Here is a 25749-nt window from a genome sequence, read left to right on the forward strand (position 1 = left end):
GTATAAGGAGTAGATAAATGAGAGAGTTTAATCGCATCATTTCTATTCTCTCTTCATGTTAGGCTTGCCAATAACTCCATATTTACGAGCGTGGTTTCGAGAACATGATGGCTCCGCTAGCCACTGGTTTTCGCGGCAACGGAGCCGGCTGGTTTCGTATGATGGATGAACGCCATTATTTGAAGCGGTTACTCTGATAAAAACGAAAGATAATTTATGGACGGCCATTGAATATGTGAGGGTAGGCCGACGATGGTACGGCGGTAAATTTTAGTACCAAAGCTGGTTATGGTCTCAGCTGGTCGTTTGGCTACTGCTGGCCGGTTATTTGTTGGTTCGTTTCGGGCGGGATACACCACAGACTTCAGTAAATTCTTGAATGGTTCACTGAGAGCCGCCTAATTCTGAGAGACAGAATGAAAATCTCTCTGTCCACACGAAGAAAATCTCGTGATATATTGACTGTTTTCTTTGTACTTACGAACGAGTTGCTTTGATATGGGCAACAGATTGGATCGAGTGGCTACTTGTGCGTTTTTATTTGATGAAAGAATTGGTTTGAAGTGAAATAATTCATTTTGCGATTGTTTGACTGTGTTGCACTGTAAACAAACTGCAATATGTGTTAATTCTACACTATCGTGATGCGTAATATTTACCCAGTTCACCTCATCATCAATTCAGTTCTTCATTCAGTAACTCTAGTTACCGGGACTTTAGGTACGAATAACATATACGATGAAAAATGCATTAGAATGCGTCAGTAAAGAAAGGGTAATTGTAAGAAGAGTTAATATTTCTAGCAGAGACGGAATTATGAATCATTTCTGCATGACTTGAAGTGAACTGGAACAGGATTTTTTGCAGGAGAAATCGTTATTAGGCGCTGTGAAATTGACGTTACGACTAACTAATTCTAATTAATGAACATGGGGCAACCGCGGCTCTAGTACATGACATCATTACTCAATAGTTCCTGCATCCCATGATAGAGCTTCTGCAATTAAAAGGGACTTCCTATTCAAGTTAATTTGTTTTCAAAAAACATGGTATTATCTTATCATTGAACGTTCGTTGTCAGGAGTTTATCACTGTGTAAAGTGGGTTAAATTTTTAGCAGCAAGTATCAATAGAGATTGATCAAGTAGAAAGTTTGTATAATGAACGAACGGTTGTTAATTATGCACTAATTACTGCTGCCCTTAGTACATAATTGAAGCAATCTAACATGAACTTGATACCTGATAAACTAAATGAATGTTCAAATAATTAAATTCTTGTGCAAGGGGGAAAACATCTCTCTTAATTGAGTGCTGGTATTCGATTAAAATTTGCAGATTAATAGAAGATTTTAGTGAAATCGATAGTTTAAATAACAATGATTTGAATCTTGAGATTTTCTAATCTAACAGTTTCATTTGTGAGATATGAATTACCTTATTAGATCTACATAATTTAATAATCTAGACTCTCCCTATTAGAATGCAAACCTTATTATTGGATGCAAATCCTGTTCATGCGATGCAAATCCTGTCATTCGATGCAAATCCTATTTAAGCGATGCAAATCCTGTTTTAATGTCCAACAATTAGAGGGTTAAGTGACGGCTTATATAATAGGTTCCCAGGGGGAAGGCATTAATAATAGGGAATTGACCTGTCATTTATGTTCAAATTTATTAGATAATTGCCAGATTTGATTATTAGTTTGTACACTGAAATGCATGCAGTCTGTTACAAGATTCGTTTTTGAGAAGGACATGCAAGAATTTCTAACAGTTTTTTCTAGTAGTTGTTCGATTTTTCAGTTTAATTTTACTTCAATACGGTCAGACTGCTATTCTTTTTCACAATTTAATGCCGTATTTTAAAAATATTTTATAGATGATCAGAAAGGCATCAGGTGTTATGATTTATGCATTAGAAGATATTCAACTGAAGCAGGTTGCAGCTCTCTCAGTTTAATTGTTTTCATTATTTAAAATACAACGACCACCTAACTATGCACGGCACTGATGTTCAACTTCACTGTGGAGTATATAACCACAGACAAAACCATGTATTCTATCGCTTACATAAGAGGAAAGATCAGAACGCATTGATGAAAAATTCATGTACACAATCAAGCTTGCGTGCATCCGGTGATTCAGGCATGTACCTTTTTGAATCTCAAAGAGAATGTGATAAATAAATAAATTGAATCCCCCCTCACACCTAGTGTGGAAAAAGTCAATTTAGAGTACAACGGCAAGTTAGAGTGCGGAACAAATTTCGTGTTTCTTATCGGAATTTTGATCGTTTTAAAGCAGGATTGCTCTTAGAAAACTTTGGTCATGCCACGTCAATTAATCGATGGCACTGAGGATTAAGTCGTTATTATTCTTCAGATCCGATTACTGAAGAGTAAAAACCACTGCCTGTAATGAAACGCAGTGCAATCAGATATTGAACATAGTACTGAAAAATCATGAATGCAATCGAGATGATGCGAAAAAATTCTTCGATGCCAGCTGCAGTAAAATGCGGAAGGAACATTTTCTGGCTCGGGAGGTTATTTTTCTCATTTTAAAATTCAATTGATTTTTTCATGTAGCAAGCGTTACTTAAAATGACAATGTCTTGTGTTTTTCACGCGGAAAACGTACAAACATTGGTGAAAGTGGATTGAGTTAACTTCTTGGACAAAAATGTTGATTAAAAAATGTAACTCAGTACACACTGCAGTGAGTGACAGAGAGCGCATTTTCTCGTCAACGAAAACGTGAAGTCACGGACAGACGGACAGACAGACAGACATGACGAGCACAATAGGGCATATTTTCCATAAATGAGAAAATGCGCTAAGAATGAAGATAATTTTTTTTATCTGTGTTTGTAATAAATATAAAACGCAAGTAGCTTCTTAAATACCATGTTAACGAAATACCAATGTTGCGTTAGTCAAAGCATCAACGAAACAAATATACCGAAACGAAACAAAACCACCCCGGCATATAAGAAGCATAATATTTATATGCTTTAAATTGCGTTTTTTCACATTTCCTTTACATTGAGGTGAACGAGTCACGCAGTTCCATGTCCAATCTCTACATGAATAGAATAAACTCTTGAACCCTCCCACTCTCCCATGAGGTGTAAGGGGAACACTCTTTTGGACGGTGTCGACACGGTGGCAGCATACTTATAGCACTATTTATTATGGGACAAGCGCAATCACCAGCCACGGTACAACCAAATTGGTTAAATTACAACCGTTATTCTGCCACCACGGTGGCAATGGCAGCGATAATGTATGTTTTAGATAAACCTTTACCTGGCATCTGTGGTTTGGCTGCCACGGAGGCAACAAACACAACAGTTTCACTGGCAAGCACGATATTCAGCTGCCACGCCACGGTGGCAACAAACACAACAGTCTCAGTGGCAAGCACGATTTTCAGCTGCCACGGTGGCAGTTGGCCGAAGCTGCAAGCTCTCAGCAAGGACGGTCGAGCGTAAGTGGCTCTAACCATGTGCCATATTGCCCAGAGCCTCCGTAAGTGCATTCTGACACTTGCCTCCTGCCTAGAATTTCCTAAAAGAAAAATACAGAATAAATGAGATTATATCGAAGAAGTTATGACCTCTCCTAGCCGCATCCAAGCTCCTCTTTGCAGCCGGTATGGGGCAGTCGGTATCCAGATTACGGCTGCACGCTACCGGCCCAAAATATTTCGTTGGTTCTACTTTTCGAGGCTTGACAGCGAGTTTTGCCTCTCAAGGGATGGAATTCCTGTTAAATTGAATACTATTTAGGTTATTTAAGACATGCCATCAAAATACAATTGCAAATCGTGCACGTAGAAAGAAACTGCAAGCATGGAGAGATAAAGGCTCTCGGTTAAAAATAGAGCTTTGTTGCCAACGGGCAAATGACGGTGAATCGATGTTTAATTCGACGTTAATTCAACGTCAGATATCTGGTGATGCCGTAGATGAGGTGGAGTATTCAGAATTTGCCCCAGATCAAGATCCTGAAGCCTAAACAGAAGGATTGTGTTTAATCTACACCGCTATACAGACTATGAATAATTACTCATCGAACTTTATACTCGGTTTTCATGATCCTCAATACTTCTGCTGCTTTACGAGTAAATTGGAAAATTTTGTATTTTCATCAAATCTTATTTACAACATCTGGATGAAAATCGCTCAATCGTTGAGGACGATTCTCGATCAGTTCATGAAATGACTTTTGGAAAAAAATTTATAAGTTTCTGGCAGAGTTAAGTGTTGTCGATATTAATAATTTCTATACGACCTAAAATATTTAGCAATCAAAACACTGCCGGATTCCAAATAGTCTTTTTCTTCAGATCGGTTATTCGGTATTACAAGTAACACAGAAGCTGGCTAACGCTCAAATCTGTCCTTTAAGAATAATTTACAAAACACTCGACAAATTTAGAAAAGTACAACACTAAAAGCACCTCACAGTCGCTGATATAAAATAAATATCAATAGTTTTTTGTCGATGACGATCGGTAATTGTAGCAATGGAACGAGCGCCACGCAATCGAGCTAAGTGCTTCTAGACCAGACAGGAATTTTGAGCTCACATTTGGGCTCCACAGAAACTGGATACGCGCCATTTGCAATTGATCTGCAGGCTGGAATGACGTCAAATAATTGTAAACTGACCTTATCATATGAGATCCTGGATTAAAAGATATCGAGGTTTTAAAAGGGGGACCTAATGTATCATATATTTATCATATATTATATAATATCATAAAAACGATGAATAAGACCTCAAAATTATACACTCATTTCGTATAAAGATGATATTCAAGATATAACACTCGGTTTGACTAGACATTTGATAATCAATAGAATAAATAAAGGAAATAATGATAGATTTAATTTCGGTTGTTTCAATTGGTTTCTTTCCTTCAAGACAACCAATCACAAAATTGTTGATCCAATTTACTGTAAGAGTATAACGCTTTATGAACACAATAAGTAACACATTTAAGCTAATAATCGGCACTGAAGAAAGGATTTTAAATTTGTGCAATTATTTTATAATAGATAACATTCTAAGTTTAAGTTATCCTGAGAACACACAAAGCATCCTTACATGTTTACTCTAAATCATCAATGAAGATTATCTCGTCTGAAAAATCATTACATTATCGGAAATTAATGGCCTGGAAAATACTTCATCATCAGTATTCATCAGTAATCAAATTTACCTTAGGGACATAAAAACATAAAGGAAGACAGCGTAAAATTTTTCCCGACATGTAAACCCGGCGTAAAAAATTTCCCGATTAGTAACACCGACGTATAACTTTTTCCCAACATGTAAAGCCGGCCCATACTTTTTTCCGACATGTAAAGACGACCAGAATTCTGTCAACATGTAAAGCCAGCCCATACTTTTTTCCGACATGTAAAGCCGGCCAGAATTCTGCCAACATGTAAAGCCAGCCCATACTTTTTTCCGACATGTAAAGCCGACCAGAATTCTGCTAACATGTAAAGCCAGCCCATACTTTTTTCCGACATGTAAAGACGACCAGAATTCTGCCAACATATAAAGCCGGCCCATACTTTTTCCCGACATGTAGAGCCGGCCCATACTTTTTTCCGACATGTAAAGCCGACCAGAATTCTGCCAACATGTAAAGCCAGCCTATACTTTCCCGCGACATGTAAAGCCGGCACAGATTTTTTCCTGCGAGGTACCCAGGCTGTGAACAAAGAATACGGCAATACGTTTCGCTGACGGCCGGAAAACATGGCCGCCAATTACGCGACCAGCACCAGCAGCCTCGACGTACGGGAATCTGGGCGAAGAACAGCAAATGTCTGCAAGATTTTCCTCCACTTACACTATAAATACATATATGAAGTAAATCTGTTAATGCTTCAGCGATGCTGCGTTTTTTTGTTGGAATATTAGATAAAATATTTATTTATGCTGTTTTTTTGTTGGAATATTAGATAAATTTTTTTCTGTGTATAAGATGATATGAAATAAAAGATGAATATACTTTTTATAGGTATTGACTGAAGAGAAAATCTTGTTGACACGTGCATTTGGCACGACAGTTACGTATCACCGATCTCAAGAGCAAGAAAATATTCTGGAAAAAGGAAATATTTTCAAAATAAGGTATATTCGATATATCCATTACAGATAATATTAATAATAATAATAATTACAAGAATAATGATGATATTAAATGATTACCCAAAATTTGAGAAATAGTGATGATAGATCCTATCTAAAGTTTGTTTTGGTGCTGCAGACATATAAAAAACATAATATAATTCATGAATAATTAAAAAACAAATGTAAAATTGACTTCATATGTTTTTATGATATATGTTTTATTGATTGATAGTGCAAGTCTCCTAAAGAGCCTGCAGACCAATAACACATGTAAGACGTAACGAAAAAAGGCATAGTCATGCAAATTTATTCCTCAAGTTAATATGAATTATTAAAAACTTTAATTTATTCCGTATTAGATGGAATGAATCGCAAATGGATTGAGAATTTTTATGAATCAATACTAACCAGAATTTTTTTAGACGAAAAACGCATGTTCTCGAAATGTGTGGCTTGAAATTCATTGAAAGCAAGTTTCAACACATTTCATATTCGACACCAAAGAACTTCCTTCTCATCAAAGTAAAACGTTACGAAGCTCAAATTGTGTATAATTTTTGGTCCAATAGCGAACGTTGCAATGAGGCATGTGATTAATTATTCAAATTAACATTATACTTTAGACTAGAATTAAAATAGAAAGTATATAAGCAATGTCAGATATATATAAATCATATAAAAATCACGAAAAGCGAACCAATAATACTAAAATACGACCATGTTAGCGGCTTTAAACAAAGTTGTTGTTAGAAATCGCTACCGATCCATTCAATTTGGAGTCGTTAACATAATTTATTTAACATATTTCAAACTACAAGCCAATCATGAATTGAATTGATTTCATAAATGACAATGCAATGATTTTAGGAAATTATTGGTAGATGAAAATTTTTATTGATTTTTAGTAATATTTAGTATTACCACTTCGAACAATCACGAGCGTTAGGATGCTATCCCCAAAAAATATAACTCAATACACAATGCAGTGAGTGACAGAGAGCGCATTTTCTCGTCGACGAAAACGTGAAATTAATTACGGACAGACAGACAGACGGACAGACGGACAGACAGACAGACAGACGGACAGACGGACAGACGGACAGACGGAACGACGGACAGACAGACAGACGGACAGACGGAAAGACGGACATGGCGAGCACAATAGCGCTTTTTTCCATAAATGAGAAAATCCACAACAAAGACCAGGGCTTTCACACCCCGCTGCTCCAGATCATAAAGTCTTCATTTCCAAAGCAAATTAGGATGGATGGCTTGGTGGAGCCGCAGGTGCTCTGGGATGCGCTTAATTAACGGCTACGAAATGAGGGAACCGCGCACACTGAGCGCAGGCTGGGGTACATGAAGAGATCTTGTGTTAATGCCATACAGCTGTGTTAATGATGCCATACAGCTGTGTTAATTCCACACAGCTGTGTTAATGTCATACAGCTGTGTTAATGCCATACAGCTGTGTTAATGCCATACAGCTGTGTTAATGCCATACAGCTGTGTTAATGCCATACAGCTGTGTTAATGCCACACAGCTGTGTTAATGACACGCTGTTGTGTTAATGTTACGCAGCTGTGTTAATTCCGCGCAGCTGTGTTAATGCCACATCACACAGCTGTGTTAATGACACACAGCTGTGTTAATGACACACAGCTGTGTTAATGCTACACAGCTGTGTTAACGTCACACAGCTGTATTAATGCCGGTAAACACAGCCCATGTGTCAGCCCTCATTTTGAATACTTTTTATTTGATATTTCGACCTGCATGAAAAAGGAACATCTCAAGTATTTCATGTAGTTTTTACTAATGCAAGTTCAGCAATACAAAAGAACAACGACAATTTCTCCCGTATTAAGGATGAGGGAACATTCAAACTGACAATTCTTAAACACATTAAATTTTTTAATACTTGCATTAATGATAATATATACTAGATTCAATCAATAGTGACGGATTATGTCGTAGTGGGAAACTACTAGGTACATCTAAACACTTTGAGGTCTCTGAAAGCGGGCCCTACGGTTCGTGGAAGGTTGAAACGACTAAGGAAGATGTTCAGGCTAATCTTTACTCAAGAGATTTGCAGAAATTACTTGAAAACGCAAAATACAATAACGGAAATCGTTATGGAAACAACAATGGGTATGAAGAAGTGGCTAGCTACTAGACACAGACTACATCCGACGACAGTTAGTCTAGCACAGTTTTCTCTGCTGTCACCTGTCGAGTAGTGCGGCGGCTTCAAATCTAGTACACAAAGCGGGACCAATATCTGGCCCGCTACAATGTAATATTAACCATTGAAGCATTTTTTGCACTATTACATATTCTTTGGTGTAATTCTGAATAAGATAAATTTTAAATTTCCCTAATATGAAATTATTGCAACCAAAATCAATTCACTTAATCTGTGCACTATTACATATTCCTTGCACGTCGTACACTATCCCATATAATCTGTTGGAGCATTTTGCACACGGCCGATAGTGGAATGATTATAGAGTGTTCGCTACGACATGGATAATGAATCTACGGAAACGATTCTAAATGATTTGGAAACGGTCGTGTTGAGAATTTGGAATTAAAATTTTTGAATGCTCCGGACATGAACTTGAGAATGAATTGGACTGATATCATGAATGACAATGTAATGATATTGGTAATTTATCGGTAGATGAAGATTTTTAATGATATCTAGCAAACGACATGTTTCAAGCATTTGGGAATGATCGCTGTTGATGTAGAATCGATTTTTATCAAATGTGATAGTCATTTTTTGAGTGAAAACAGTAAATTAAATCTCATGAGCCTTTTATCTACGTTCAAATTATTTACCTAATATATAATTATTGAAAACTAAATCAATTCACTTAATCTGCGAATAAAATTACGGAATAAAAACTTCACTGAACAAATACGAAACAACGAAAACCAAAGTCATTTCAGGTTCCATTGAGTTTTGGGTGAAGGTTTTATGTTGCAGCTGAAATAGAAAAGTTACCGCATCATCAGAAACAATATCCGATCGCTTGAAAATCGGGCGCAAAAATGGCCTATTGTGTTTACTTTCTAAACGAGGTGTGTGTATTCCGTTCCAGCCACGGACCGGGAATTCAAAATATTGTTCAAGCGCCAGCCCCAATGCAGTTCATTCGAATTCAAAGTCTGCCCATACAGCTTTGACTGAATTCTATATAGTTTTGGGATTCGAAAACACTACAATTCTTTTTAGTTTCCTTTTTTTTGGCATAAAGAGTAGAAATTTCTATTCAAAAGTCCGCTCAGGTGAATAGGCCAAAAGAGATTTTATTATATTGATGTAATTAATTTAATAAGATCGGTATCGTTATTATGCTCATGGGTTTGACAATTTATTAAAATGAGGGCACCAGATCTGATATCGTAATTAACATTTTAGGTAATAAGTGCAAAATTATTTCCTTCTTTCGTTCAAAACAATCTTACCATCAACTATTTACGAGGATATCAAGCCAGAAGCAAATTGTATCAAAAGAAAATAATTTTTAGCGCATTTTCTCAGTTATGGAAAAAATGCACTATTGTGCTCGCCATGTCCGTCTGTCCGTCTGTCCGTCCATCCGTCCGTGACTTCACGTTTTCGTCGACGAGGAAATGCGCTCTCTGTCACTCACTGCCGTGAGTACTGAGTTATATATTTTGTACTGTCACTGATATGGAATCAACAGAAGTAAATAGTCATAATGCCGGCAACTGCTGAGTTGTGTTTAATTATTCTAAAGAATGAGATATTCTGGACGAGGAAAAGAATAAAATTGAACTGCCTGGAATGCATTGGTATAGAATTTGATCACCAGGAATCCATCAGTAGAGAATTTGGCCCCTAGCAATGCGATGGTGTTGCATAAAAATAATGGTGATTAACATTAAAAACGTGAAATTTGTAAATTTCTGAAAAAACTTGAGAGCTTGGATTCATTTCCAACTTGAAGGATCGGTTGCCGCAAAACGGACGCACGAAAATTTTTTGTATCTCATATGCTCTATTTGAGAAAACACAAAGGCATGGGAAATTTATAATTTAATATTTTTATGATTATTAATCATGCGCGAATTTTACTGAAAGTGTGATTTGTTCCTGAATAAAATAAAATTGAAAGAATTAAATTCACGTACGTGATGAAAAAATATAACTCAGTAACAGAGAGCGCATTTTCTCGTCGACGAAAACGTGGTGTCGCGGACGGACAGACAGACGGCCGGACGGGAATGACGAGCACAATAGTGCACTTTTCCATAAATGAGAAAATGCGCTAAAAATGATCCTAAGATTTACATATTGAAATCAGATTCGATGTTATCGTCCACCTTGAAAATTTACATGGAATTGGACGACTGCTGCTGGGAATGGCAGTCACGTGCATGAGATGACTGGCCGCTGCCCAGGCATTCCCGAGACGTCCTGGAATTTCGGACCCGGGGCCATACTTTCAAAACTCGCTAAGTGAACGTAAATACTTACGCTCTATTTTCTTGTCTATGCTTGGTTGATTTTGCTTGAAAGGCCGTCAATGATTGGCTGCTGAACTTACGATCTCTTAACTTTTTTGAAAGTATAGGCCCAGACGATGCCCGTCATTGACGCACGGCCTGCCGTCCCGACAATTTCATTACGAGCTACAGAAAAATGGTATCTTTGATACTGGGAAGGTGTTTAAGTTTATGGAAAGCAGGATTCTGTTTAATTAGTTGGAAAAAGGTATGAAACGTTCAAAAGTAACTAGATTATATTATAAAAGAAAGTATATTGAGCAAATAGTTGCTAATGTTTTAAAAATGGAATAATGTAGGCAACTCTTGCATCTGGAAATTTCAAACTTTGCAGTATTTTCGCTTCAGATATACGCCATGATTCTGATTCCAAATCTCCAAGCTGCAATTAATGATGAAAGTGAAATATAATAAATTGAAAATAAATTCGCAATTGTTTGCAGGTAAACTCGCTTGATTGATCGAAATTAGAGTAAATGTTAATTAATGGTTCCTCTATATCAGGACAATAATATCTCCAAATGTGCGTGAAAATAATGATTATGTATATCATCTTTAAAATTCTTTATCTACATAAAAGTTCAAAACTATTGAGAATAAATTAGCATGTCCAATGAATTTTATACCGAGAAAATGTACATTCACGGTGATGAACAACAACATTATAAAATTGATTTGTTGGGTGTCTTAACATTAATTCTTCCGGAAATTGGAGTCGGCAGAATACATATGAAACGAATACCAAAAATGAAATTAAATATCCCTAATGAAAATGGATATCCAAATGAAAATATTAGTCAGGCAGCTGATGTTCGTAAGATTGAAAAATTGTATTTTCATCGTAGTTTCTTCAGAGAGAGAGAGAGAGAGTAAAGGTTGCTAACGTTCGTATTTAGGGAGGCAGAATGGCTCGTAAATAGATGGCGTCGGCACGTAAAACTCGGGGTATGGTAAGCCAATGGCACCGCGTAGCCTCTTTACTTGACAATTTCATCACAAACGTGCCTAATTTGCCGCATGTCCTCGCGAGGTCGCGCAAAACTTGTCGAACTTTGGAGACAAACTTGAAGTTTGGGGAAGAGTTGCAAGTTTTTGATGCCAAGCCATATTCCCTTGAGCCAAGTCACAGGCAGGGATATAGTGTTGCGGATTGTGCTACATTCCAGCAACAAAAATGAGATAAGTTACTGGCAGAAATATAGTTTAGTAGAATAGGCGTTGAAGACTTGGCTAAGTTTGGCCTTAAGCTGAATCTTGTAAAGTTCTTGACTTGTCTCATGGAGATCTGAGAATTGGCCTATTGACTAAAAAAGCTGACGTTGAAGCTAAGTAGCTGCTTAATTTCCACCAATTTGTTAAGTTAAATGCACTTCAATTCGAAACATATACGTCTGCTCAGATTTATCTAGTCTGTTCTTGAATGCCTTTATACGCTGAGCGTCAACGATACCGGCAGGGAGACTTCCATATTTCGGTGACCCGAACCGAGAGGAAATGTCGCCTTTATGAGTTGGTTCCCAGTTTTAGCGCATTTTCTCATTTATGGAAAAAATGCACTATTGTGCTCGCCATGTCCGGCTGTCTGTCCGTCCGTGACTTTACGTTTTCGTCGACGAGAAAATGTGCTTTCTGTCAGTCTGTCACTCACTGCAGTGAGTACTGAGTTATATTTTTTTAGTGTCCTGGTATTCTCTAATGTTCCCTGGTGTTGTTCTCGTTTCCTATTCAAGCAATCCTATTAATATAATCCTACGAATTGTGCTTCATCACCGAAATAAAAATAGGCCAAGACTCCAATTGACGAGATAAAGAACTCTGAGGAACAGCTATAAACTTCTGTGAAACAGCATCTTTAAGAATGTCTGTAACTGATGAAAACGGCGGGATAAGCACTGGAAGAACGCTCATGTCACTTTGGGAGGTTTGTCATTTTTTTACGTTTCAGTAGTTCAAGTTATCGTCCAGACTAAATATCTAGTCACGCCTGTCACGGTTTCCAACTTAATTTCTTAAAAACACGTTACTGTCTGCATCCAAATCAGTAGAATTCAGCCGTGAGCGCTTCAGTATCATACCTCGTTAGAAGTCAGTATCAAGCTCATCACATTAGTGCCCGCATATTTACCTCATTAGAAGTCAGTTTGAAGCCCATTACATCATTTTCAGCATCCATCTCATTAGAAATACGTGATGAGGATAAATCAGAAAGGATTAATAATTCATTCATTTTGGCTCACAAGACCGAAGCAAATGATTACCTGGCATGGAAGATGAAAAAAATATTTGCTTATTTATTTAAAGGTAATTATTTTCTTGCCTCCCGTACAATGATTTATAAATAAATACAAATGAACAGTTCCAAGTGTGAAAAATTTACCGCATTGAAGGCTCGCTTTTGTAAATAAGGCAATATAAAACGGTAAAAAGCAAAATAAAACTTGATAGATAAAGTTCAAATAGGATAAAGTAAGATAAAACTAGATGAATCAAAATAAAGTAAAACAAAGCAAGATGAGCAATATTAATAAAATTTGAGACCGAGATTAAAGAGATTTTTTTTTGTGTCAAAACCAACGTTTTATTGACGAGTATTGTTGTTCAAAACAATCTCAAGGAAAGGAGATTTTTCCGTTTCAAAAATGCTGCAATGTCCCAAACACTATTTCTGCAGCAAAATAATCTCTTAACTGCAGAACGCTGTCTTTGATAAGACAACAAAGACATCTAACAAAGGCATGTACTCAGAGCGACTCGTATAAAATGTTTTCCGCTGAATCAAGCATGAATTTTACCAGCATCGACATACGAGAATGAAACTGACTTGTCCGACAGCATTACGAAACTGAAGATGTGTGGTAATCTTTTATGTGGGTAAAACTGTTTTATGCAAACATACAAGATATTAATTTTTTTATCTAATATCCAAAAAAATATAACTCAGTACTCACTGCAGTGAGTGACAGAGAGCGCATTTTTTCGTCGACGAAAACGTGAAGTCACGGTCGGACAGACAGACGGACAAAGACGGACGGACACGACGAGCACAATAGGGCATTTTTCTATAAATGAGAAAATGCGCTAAAAATAAAGTAAGATCATGAATTTCGGTAGGAAGTGAAGCAGGAATGCAACGGTTATATTATTTTGGTGACAGCAAACAATGTAAAGAATGCAGTGTTACAAATGCGCTGCACACTTGAGCGGCCGAAGTTTAATTGAAACTATTCCCAAAAGAGAATAACTGTGGGAAAAACAGAAAAACTTTCACGAAAGTTACATTATTTGAGCATCAGGAGGAAAAGGAATTGAAGAGAAGTGCGTGAAATAATTTTCTTTACAGCAATTATATTTTAACTTGGCTTCATTGCTTGACGAGACAAAATACTGCAAGCTGCCAGAAATTTTTTGTTTCAACATTATTGACAAAGTATAACGTATTATTACGATTATTGACAAAGAGTCAACAACAACATTATTGACAAAGTATTATATTTTATAACGATTTAAAAATCCACAAGATAGTTGAAATAACAGTTCAAGAAATATATATGGCTGGTATTTCAAGTCAGAACGTCGTTCGGGTCTCCCGAAGGCGCCTAATATCTATGGAAATAGCGGAGGCCGCTTGACACGCGTACGTCTATTGCCAATACCCAAAGAATTTAGCGGGCCAAACCCCGCATGCATTATACATGTAAATATTCAATGGCGGCGTCCACACTAAATTCCAGCCAAGTTCTGCTGACTTCAAGGAATGCAGCGGGTTTTATTAGAATTAATACGGGAAGATATAATAATGCTTTCAGTTTAAAATTTATAAGAAGTTTTATCATTTCAAAAATCGAGTTGAAGTTGAATTTTGTGTAACGTGATCTGAAATGCAGAAAGTGGCATTAACAAATTAAAATTTATTGCTAGATGAATTTAAAGAACAAAGTTGAAGAAATATTCAGAGAATTTTTCCAATAATCAGTCATAAGTTATTAGGCTTTATTTCTATACTTAATTGCCTATTATACGTAATTGCCTTTTCAGCTAACAAATAATATTTGTTTATCATATGACTACATTAAATAATTGAATGAATAGAAGTCTCATGAAACTACACTGGCTTAAAACCTCCATATGATAAAAAATACTAAACTTGAAAATATGATTTTAATAAAGCTCAAGACAACATTTTAAACTCTGTATTTTTGGTTCAATGAGATTTGATCAGCGCAGCTCAAAGTTATAGTCGACGTTTTTGCTTCATTAACGATGTTCATGAGCCGTCATGACAGAATCAAGGCACTCATTTGCGTGTTTTTAATAAACCAATGATTTAAGATAACGGTGAGGCAGGTTCAACGCACTGCATTTAAGTATTTTTAATCTACATGTTGTGATTTAATATGTCGAGAAGTCAGGATAAACGCAGTGCATTAAAGTATTTTTAATCTACATATTATTTAATATACCGAACGGTATCAACGCACAGCATTTGTTTGTTTTCAATAAACCAAGATTTAAGATACCGGAGAAGCAGGATCAATGGACTGCATTTGGGAATTTTTAATCTACATATGATTTAATACGCCGAGTCGACAGAAACAACGCACTCCATTTGAGTATTTTTAATCCAACGAAGATTTAGTACATAGAACCGAGATGAAAATTTTTACCAAACCTTGTGTTTGATAAATATTTGAAGGATTTAAAAAGAGAGAATATATAGACTTAACCTTCAATATCACGATCATCTTTCGTCGACAGAACATCGATTACGTCAATCAAGAGTTAGGAGCAGAGAAATTGTTTAGTAAAATTTGAACTTCGGTGGAAAATGCTGCAAAATTATTTTGGTTTATATGTATTTCGTAGCAAGACTGGTGATGTAAAGTGTCAAAATAATTTTTGCCACTAATAATTTTCTAATTTCAGGCTTGTTAAACTTCAAGTTTGACAATTAAGATAATTATCTAATAGGCCATAATTTATGGACCGTCTTTTTATCTGGAATTCTCAACTGTTTATTGTGCATATATACATACAAACATTTATTTTCTTCTTCACAAGTCGAGGTTTGATGGAAGATCGCCGTTCCAACAAATGTTGTTTCAGACACCGGATTCAGTGTCGCCCACCTCCAACAATGCTCAGTCGTCCGTGGTCTCCTCGGGGAGTGTAGTCGTGAGCAGCGGTGTGCCAGGGTCACCACAGTACAGTGTGAGTGGAAGTGGCGCTCTGCTCAACCAGTTAATTCTCACCACCGGCCCTAACGAAAGCTCTAAAGTTGCTAGACCTGCTGGCAATTGCACTAACCATTTAGCTCACATCCTGACGCTAGTAGATGCTGTAAACAATCATTGGCAGGCGTGGTGCTTATGTGATTCTTCACAGCTCTTGCCTCCCACTGCTGGTGTTGATTCTGGCTCCTGTGCGGTCTTGCCGGTCGCCTCCCTGGAATCAGTTTCTGCTCCTATCATTTCTCCGAACTCTTGTAGAAATACGCAAACTAGTTGCTGCCAGTCGGTCATGGAACCCATCAACAACGCCGTTATGTCATCCTTCACGTCGGATAGCAGGACGGCACACGTCGGATAGCAGGACGGCACACGTCGGATAGCAGGACGGCACACGTCGGATAGCAGGACGGCACACGTTGAATGGCAGGACGGCACATGTCGGATGGCAGGACGGCACACGTCGGATGGCAGGACGGCACACGTCGGATGACAGACGTAGGACAAAGTGCTGCCAAGTCCAATGCTCGAAGGCGTATGGTTAAACTTCAACATGGATATTCATGAATTATCTAACATACGTGAACAGGTTGTTATCTGTTTGGCTGTAAATGAAAGGAGACCACATGAACTGTCACGACCAGACCCATGATCAAATCTTAACGTGCTGCTCCCATCAAAGAACTATTTGTATGCAAATTAACTCGAGTTTAAATTTCACTAATATTCCACTTAAATTTCACACTAAATTTCAAATATATTCACTTAAACTAAGGCATCTTAATCTAAGGAAACGACCGGAACCATGACCGGCTAGGCCGACTTCAACAACACAAGTGAAGACTAAGGCGCGACCGGCAGAAGTCGGCTACGCCGCTGCACATGGGCTCGTCACATGCACCTGGGTTGTATCGTTTTAGACATTAGGGGTTAGTGTGAGAACTTGTGTTGGATTCTAGGTTTGGGTTTTTGGGTACTAGTAAAATTGTGTATATTTTGCTATAGGTATTACTGAATGGTGGTCAAGACTAGTGTAGTTTAAGCTGTCTTGGCATGGGTTTTGAAGCTCGCGGTTCAGACAATTTTTCAAGCTACTTTTAATAAACATTTACTGTATAACTCTGATTTTACCAACATTAGCTGATTTTTTTCCCAATTGCATTAATAATTCTACTATCCCGTTGGGGTAGCAAAGTATGTTGCACCTCTCCCACAACAATCCTCGCAAGTACCTAATGTACCTCCTGGATCCATCAATGCTAACAACACAATTGTCGTGGAAGGCACAAATTCATTCATGGCTTCACCGGGTAGAATATTAGGGACGTCTAATTTAATGGTTTAATGGCACAGAATGCCATTATGTTTATTGTCAGTGGGGGGTCAGAACGTCTCTGTGATGCCCCAAGGGGAACATCTTAACGTCACACCTGCAGTTGCTGTCCCTAATATCTTGTGTTCGTCAAGCAACCACAACCTACCGCAGCCTGATTCTTCGGACTCCATGAACACCTCAGCTGTGCTGCAGCCTGTATGAATCACGTCTATTGCATCCATCAATTGACTGCTTTCTCTGACATCTGTTCCAATGTTTTTACTTCATTGAACTCCGATCGTTTTGATTATTTTATTGGAAATAGAAAGTTATTCACAATTCATGATAAAGCTTAAGCCATTTGCAGGGAATTCTAATCCTATGCCGACTATGGGATCGTTCTCTTCTTTCTTTGTGTGTGGGTGTGTATATACTCAGTATATATAATAAACTCGCTGGGCTGGTGAGAGCGAGCGATAGTATCGTAAGGTAGTTTATTGTGGATTGCTAGCTAAATTGCCAGGGTATTTGAGGGGCAAGAAGTTATGGCAAGGTAAGCAAAGGACGAGTTTATTCAGTAGCAGAGAAACCAAAAATTGGTCCCCCGTATCTCATGGTATTACTCTGGGAGGAGAATCTTATATTGCACAGTAATATGATTTTAATGCTTTGTTTGTGTGTGATGACTTACCATTGTGATGAACGAATGAATGTCGTGCTTTGAGTTGAAAAATTGGCACGGTTTTGAAAGCTTGGCAGATATCAATTATATTTAATAGTTTCTGGAGCGCGGAATTGATGCTATCCTGTACATGAAGCATACGTTAGTGAGAAGTGATAGACTTTCTAGTCGTGATGTCTTTGAAAAAAACAGGATATGGGCTGTTGTTTCGATGAGTTGGAAGGTTCAGTGCCGTTAATGGTTTGCCGAGGCAAGTGTTTGGTCTTTGTAGTGGATGCTGCTTCAATGGCTGCAATTTCGGTTTTTGGGTTTTCAAGATTTTTGCCTATTTTCCTCAATGATGATGGCATTATTCAGTGTGATTGTAAAGTCAGTTATATTTACGATTGTGTGTTTGCCACGCGTGGCTATACTTTTCGAAATGTGCGCTGAAAATGTTTTTGGTGGGAGGTTTTTTGGTTGATTCCTGATGATGTTGTTTAGTATCGTGGCTGGTGTGTGCTCGTGTCTTATTTATTTAATGGGAATTTGTGTTTTTGAACTTGTGTCTCTTATTCTCTATGCTTCGGCAGGTGCTTTATTACCAGTCATTTGATACGCTGGATTGTTGTTGGTGTGGAAGGATGGCATTTGAGGAGGTAACTGATTCTTATTAACTGATTCTTATCAACACTAGAAATTAGGCCAATAGTGTTTTTGGTTTGTGTTAACTAGGTAAGAGATGTCGGTACTGCTATATTGGTGTCTGCACAAACTTTTTCCAATGGGAATTTCGTTTGTCTTCTAATAGGATTTTTATTATGCATCGGGTTCATTGTTTGATCAATGCGTGTTGATGAAAGTGATGAGCGATAAAATAGTTTTTAGTAATGGAATAAGTTGGCTGAAGTTGTTTTTTTTTGTTTCAGGTTCTATTGGACACTAAAGAATGGATTTATCAATCATGTTCTTTTGTGTTTTTTTTTTGGTTAGTCGAACGATTTTTTTTACTGTAGTTGGAAGAGGGAAAACCAATTGGTGAAAGATACCAGGTATTTATATATTTTATTACTTTGCTAATTAAATGATATTAATACCTATTTTAAAAACATTTTCCAACTTTAGTGCACGAATTTTCAAACCATTTCAATTTTAGGCGCCCAAATCTTCATTTCGCTTTATATTGAAAATATATTTTTATTCTAAAAGTTCTTAATATATAAACGTCTCTATAAAGCCTGCTTTCCTATCTACCAACGTCAGTGAAAAATATCATTTGACTTAATGAAAAAAGGAACATGAAAATCCTTTATAAACTCCGTTCACTGGTCAGCAATCGAACTTACATTAAAGTATTGTATGAAGATTTTGACTTCTCTTGCTCTGTAGCGAATATCTTTTATTGTAGAAGCGTTAAGGAGTGACTCGTGTATACTCGATTATTACTTTCTAAGTATTGCTTCGTTTAATGTATATATATTCCATGCTAGATCTTAAGCAAAGCACTTTTCCCTCATTGTTGTCAAACCATACATGCGTTTCTATATTCTCTAATTTGTGTAAAAATGTAGATATATTTTTTTTGTTTGGCATCAACTTGCTATTCTATATGAAAATAATTGTTCGTTTATAGTATCGAGTGTGCAGTGCAGTATTTGATGTAGGTGGCATTGCAATGTTTAACTTTTGCCAAACTGTTATCATGACGAGCTTGGTGCTTTTCAATAATTACTATTCGCAAAAAATATGAAGATTCTCAAGGTATGTTTTGTTCTCGGACTCATTTATTAGATTTAAGGTTTCTTCAGCAGCAAACCTCGGTTTCTATTCCCGAGACCTGAAAGTGTTCGGCAGGAATTATCGACATTCTCTGACGTAATCGATTACAGAATTACTCGTTAGTTAGGGTACTTATTCACATTATGCATTCAATTGAGGACTTTGGCTATATTTATCTTTTTTTGGCGGTAAAGTTAATGTTATTGTGGTGCAATAGTCTCGTGTCCTCGTTAGTTTAAGTGATTTTTCTTCTGCACCAAAGACAGAGCAATGTAGATCATGCGTCGTGTATGTGATGTGTGTTATTAAAAAATTGTCGTGTAGTATGTCGACTTTTCTCTCAATGCCCTTCAAGTAAATCAAAATAAGAGAAGTATTCCCGCGCTTCACCAGGCTCTTTCTATGACAACTATAAAGTGAAGCTCAAGTATAGGCAAGAAAATTCAGGTTCGTCAAGATCCTTGGTTAGTCTTTCATGTTTAAAACATCAGCTGTACCGTACAGCTTTGGAAAAAAGCTAGTGTTCTTAGCTAAAGTTGCAATAGAAACGTGCTTTGCCTGGTTTAGTTGCTCGTTAATATCTCGTGTTGCTCTCTTTTGTTTTAAATTCTCGTAGTTGAGATTGAAATTCGGTACTTGACAAGTAGATCTTTTGCCGTGTGTGAAATTTGAACGTGGCAAATTGTTGTTGGACTTGGCGAATAATTTTTTTATTCGCCAAGTCCAATATATTTTTTATTTTTTATAGGTTCGAGACCCAACTGTGAAAGTTTTAGTCTAAATCGGTGGAACGGTTAGGTTAACAGCAAGATTGAAGCAGTGAGTTGCGTGTTCGAGACCCGCAGTAAGTTGTAAAAATTCTGCGATTTGTAGAATCGGCGACTGGCCTGATGGCCGAAAGTTAATTTCAGTTCAACGTTCATATTCTCATCGAGGTTTCTGTTCTCTTTAGGAATAGTCAAAAAGATTGTGTATCACACATTCACACTCATCCGGTTGCAGGTAACGACGGGATAACTGATAAACGAAGACTCTTGAGAATTATCAGATTATCTGATAAGAGGCGTCGATGCTACAAACTCTATTCTGCAAAGCCTTACTAGCTTGCAATGAAGTCTTTTAGTGTGTGTTGCTCTTGCAATTAGGTTCTCCAAACTCACATAAATTTCTGTAGACGAAGGGATGACGTAGTTATTCTTTATTCTAGACATAGTTTTCCTAAGTGAACTTGGGGCGCTTACTGCTACTAGAGTCAGCGGTTTGAAACAAGTGAAGTGCGATGTTAATATCGTGATTCTGGATAAAATCTTGGTTCGAAGAGTAGGTTTGCCGCTCTAAACGAAATTTCTAAATGAGATAACAAGCCAGTAAGACTATTATTAGACAAATCGTAGCACGCAAAAGCTTGTTAAATCCATAAAAAGGAAACTTTGTGTCTTTTCTCAGTTGTTCACCAGAGTTTATTGGTTCTATAGCCTCGTTGGTTGAAGAGAAGTGGCAGATCATGGTGCAGGAGATGTCATCCAAAAACCGCAATGTTTGCTGTTGTGCAAGCATGACTATTTATTGCTTGATCAGTTTTGTTCTTCTCAAAAATGTGGTGCATACCGAAGGATTTGCCTTCGAAAAACAGCCTTCAGCCAAGTTTCAGCCACCAGCCACAGTTGATGAATTGGAATTTGGATTTACTTTGGCGTACCAACAAGAAACGTGAGTCGTGCACGTTCTATTTACGACGTTTTTACCACGTTTTTCTTAGCTTCGTTTCGTGTCTGTCTGTCATCAAAAATTCAAATCTTAATTTAGAGCACTTCTGAAGATCATAGAAACTTGAAATTTGGTATGCATGCTTGTGCTGCCTAACAATCCAAGATTTGATCATCAGAAGTAATAATCAAAATGTTTTCTTGATTAAAAAAAATTGAAAAAAACTAAAAATTCACGGTTGGGAATCGAATTTTTTTGTCGAACATCCAGACTTGCCAACCCTAGAAAATGATTTGGATTGCTAAAATTGCTAAACTAAAATGTAGAAAATTAATATATATATAAAATCATTTTAAAAACCACGTTTATCTGGTTGTTACAAAACTAAAAACAATGAAATAAAACAAATAAAAAACTTTTAAAAACCACGTTTTCTCAACGGACAAAAAAGAAAAACATTAACTCTTACACATAACATTAAAGTTATGTAAAATGTTATATAATGTTATGTAAGAGTTAATGTTCTCATTTTTTGTCGGTTAAGAAAACGTGGTGTTTAAAAGTTTTTTCATTTGTTACCACGCTTTTCTTAGTTTCGTTTCGTCTCTGTCTGTCTGTCATCAAAAATTCAAACCTTAATTTAGAGCACTTCTGAAGATCCTAGAAACTTGAAATTTGGCATGCATGCTTATGCTGCCTAAAAATTCAAGATTTGATCATCAGAAGTAATAAGTTAAATTTTTTTTCAAATTAAAAAACCTAAAATTCACGTTTTGGAATCGAGTTTTTTGTCTAACATTCATAGTTGCCAACCCTGCAAAAGGATTTGAATTGCTAAAATTGCTAAACTAAAAAGTAGAAAATAAATAAATATATAAAAAACATTTTTAAAAACCACGTTTTTCTGGTGGTTACAAAACTAAAAACAATGAAATAAAACATCTAAAAAAGCTTTAAAAAAACGTTTTTTTAACGGACAAAAAATAAAAATTTCAACTCTTACATAACATTACATAACATTCTACATAACTTTATTGTTATGTAAGAGTTAATGTTTTTCTTTTTAATATAACCTTAATGTTATGTAAGAGTTAATGTTTTTCTTTTTTTTGTCCGTCAAGAAAAAGTGGTTATTAAAAGTTTTTTATTTGTTTTATTTCATTGTTTTTAGTTTTGTAAACCACCAGAAAAACGTGGTCTCTAAAAATGTTTTTTATATATTCATTTATTATATGAGCATGCGCAAATCGTTTCTAACTTATGTTTAATAGTATTCATAACCTATAATTATTCTATATCAATTATTTATTAAGGTTTAGTGAAACAAACGCTTAGGAGATTTACTAGCTCATAGAAGGGATTTTTTAAAATTAATAAATCAATAATTATTGCCTATGTAAGCGCATTTGATGTAATTTACGCACTAATTGCAGAAAATTCGTCAATAAAACATTCAATTTCCGTTACTGCTGCTTCAAGCCAAATATGAACAGCATTGGAAATTGCGACCATAACTTTGAACCAACGTATTCCTGTCCTGAACACAATGCTACAATGAAGCGTAAAAAACTTAGAAGTTGAAAAAGTTAGTCCTTTGAAATTTTGTTACTAAATGGAATTCATTACTATTTATTTACTAGTACTGCGTTTCGAGGGAGTCCATATAACAGCATTGGAAATTGCGACCATAAATTTGAAAATTTTACCAAATGTCAACTAGATCGGTAATTATTAGTTTGTCCTGAAGGTTTTTGGTTGGGTCGCCTCGCAGCTCCGAGAACAGCGAAGGTGCTCTCTACTCCTGCCCCCTCGCTATGTTGTCCTCCGGCTCACGCGTCTGCTCAAAAATCAACATCGCCGGAAGTGACGCCAGTGGAACAACGCAGGATAATTGTTTCTATAATGCGGATTGGCAGAGACTTGGGTCCTCTCTCGCGGTATCCGGAAATAAAATTTTGGTAGGTGCTGGTTAAAAAGTGGTACTTAATCACAGAAAATTCAATTAAAGTATTGAGGTAAGAAAATGTCGTTGAAGACAAATTCAGGCAACTGCTAACCACCCTCACGTTGAGTCTGCGTTTAACTTTTGCGGTGATCATCTCTAGTAAATTGCTATAGGTCGGATTGATAGTAAATATAGGCTTTATAATCTATGTGTTGTTTATTGCTGTATCTTTGTATTATAGTCTAATTAAGTTCTATTGCTCTGCACCCTACGTTATAGTGGGAGTGGACATCTCCCTCTTCGCTGCTCACACGGCGCAATATGCACCTTTTTTATTTATGGCTGCTTACATCGTACTATGCAATTATAAGATATTTTTTAAAATTCAAATATTAATTACAATGCTATCTTCGGCAGACATGCGCACCTACCTGGAATAACACGTGCACGAAAAAGTATCTAGACAAGTACAGCACCCTTGTCGGGAAGTGTTTTTACAGCACAAACGGAATACAGGGACCATTCTCCTCCATCGTGCCCATCTACGACTGGAAGACGCGTGAGATTTTCTTGTTACATCTCGCTACGACGAATCTTTTAATAAATAGAACGCATCAAAATTCCTCAGATGCTTACTACTTCCATAATGTGTTGAATTTCGTTTCATAAAATTTTTATCCGTATAATTTTTTATCAGGGCAGATTTTTGCATTAAGAATTTTATTTATTTTTTATTAATAATTTTATCGGAGCAATTTTTTAGCAGAAATTAGGACCATTAGCCCAAGATACGTGGTTAATCATGTCGAACTTTCTTCAGAAATATTCTTCTGAAATCTTATTTATTACTTGCCAAATATTTAACCCGATGAACCGATGTTATTGTAGGCACCGTGGGAATTAATTATAACTTAACAGTATATATTTGAATTATTTTTCAGATACCATCCCATGGTGGTATCACATCGACGATGGCAGATGTCAAGTTGGCTTTGGCTCTCATTTTCTTCAAGGGGTGAGTGAGCAAAGTTCTTCGGCTGACGTGGAATATGATGAACAGGCTCATACATACAGTATACAGTATATTTTTAAATACTGAATATATGAAAATATTTCAAACATTTTAGCAGAGGGTCGACTTGAGTATATGAGGAACAGACAATTCCGTTAGACTGTCTTAAGTTCATACAGGAAGCCTCTTAAATAATTTTGCGGTTTCTTGGAATAACAGCTATTTAGTATTATTTTAATACAGCCATTTAGTATAACAGCCATTTAATATTCAGTTATTAAGTGTTATTGCTATTATATTTAGTGTATAACTTTATATTTTAGCGCTGCAATTTCGTTATGCTCAATTATCATTGCGAATCCGATAGTTCTTGGTTGTTCATGACGCGATGGGATCAATGTTATAATAAACAAAAATGCGACGATAAAGGAAATTGTGGCGACGACATTTATTATGAACATTAAAGGCTATACATCGTGTTCAGATATGTACAAGATGGAAAGTAAATCTTTGTTATAAGTCATCTCATTGCTTTCTTCAGAGCAACGAGGTGGTTTTGGGTGCTCCTGGGTGCTCCTCGTGGAATGGTGAGTGGAATGCGTCATGTGTGATGGGTGAGTGGAATGAGTCATGTGCGATGGGTGAGTGGAATGAGTCATGTGTAATCGGTGAGTGGAATGCGTCATGTGCGATGGGTGAGTGGAATGCGTCATGTGTGATGGGTGAGTGGAATGCGTCATGTGTGATGGGTGAGTGGAATGAGTCATGTGTGATGGGTGAGTGGAATGAGTCATGTGTGATGGGTGAGTGGAATGCGTCATGTCTCGACTAACTACTTTTTTCGATAAACTTTCAATTATATCTGATAACCAGTTTGGTTTCCGTAAGGGTAGCAACACAACCAGGGCTATATTTTATCTAGTTCAAGACCTTCTTAGGAAGTATCATTCAAAAGATTACTGTGTCGCTTTTTTTCTGGACCTACAGAAGGCTTTTGATTGTGTGAATCCCCGAATTCTTTTAGGGAAGCTACACCGTTATGGTATTAGAGGGACCTTCCTCTCACTTATTCAGTCTTACCTCTCGAATAGAGAACAGTTCGTCGCGTTAAACGAGTTCAATTCACCCATAAAACCAATTAATATAGGTGTGCCACAAGGCTCTGTACTGGGACCTCTTTTCTTTACTATTTTTATTAATGACATTGCTTCATCTCTTAATGTGAACTGCAAACTTTTTGCCGACGACGCAGTGTTTTATGTCTCGAGAAGTTCCTTCGACGAAGTGTGCGATAACATATCGGAACTGACTGTGCATTTGTCGAGATGGCTTTTAGATAACAAGCTAGTAGCTCACACTGACAAAACTAAGTTGATGCTTTTTACTCCTAGACCCGTTTCCGT

General features: G+C 36.8%; 1 protein-coding gene across 1 annotated transcript in view; it reads left to right on the forward strand.

Annotated features, from left to right (window-relative positions):
- The first annotated feature begins 20802 nt into the window (after positions 1 to 20802).
- The window catches only part of LOC108675473 (integrin alpha-PS3-like), a 6340-nt gene continuing 1393 nt past the window's right edge, over positions 20803 to 25749 (forward strand). The window contains exons 1-5 of the mRNA XM_018163496.2: positions 20803 to 21392; positions 23137 to 23347; positions 23752 to 23893; positions 24276 to 24349; positions 24888 to 24933. Coding sequence (XP_018018985.1) covers positions 21187 to 21392; positions 23137 to 23347; positions 23752 to 23893; positions 24276 to 24349; positions 24888 to 24933 — 679 coding nt within the window. The 5' untranslated portion in view covers positions 20803 to 21186. The remainder of the gene's footprint in view (positions 21393 to 23136; positions 23348 to 23751; positions 23894 to 24275; positions 24350 to 24887; positions 24934 to 25749) is intronic.

Source organism: Hyalella azteca, unplaced genomic scaffold (genome assembly GCF_000764305.2).
Source record: "Hyalella azteca isolate HAZT.00-mixed unplaced genomic scaffold, Hazt_2.0.2 contig5114, whole genome shotgun sequence".
NCBI classification, from domain to species: domain Eukaryota; kingdom Metazoa; phylum Arthropoda; class Malacostraca; order Amphipoda; family Hyalellidae; genus Hyalella; species Hyalella azteca.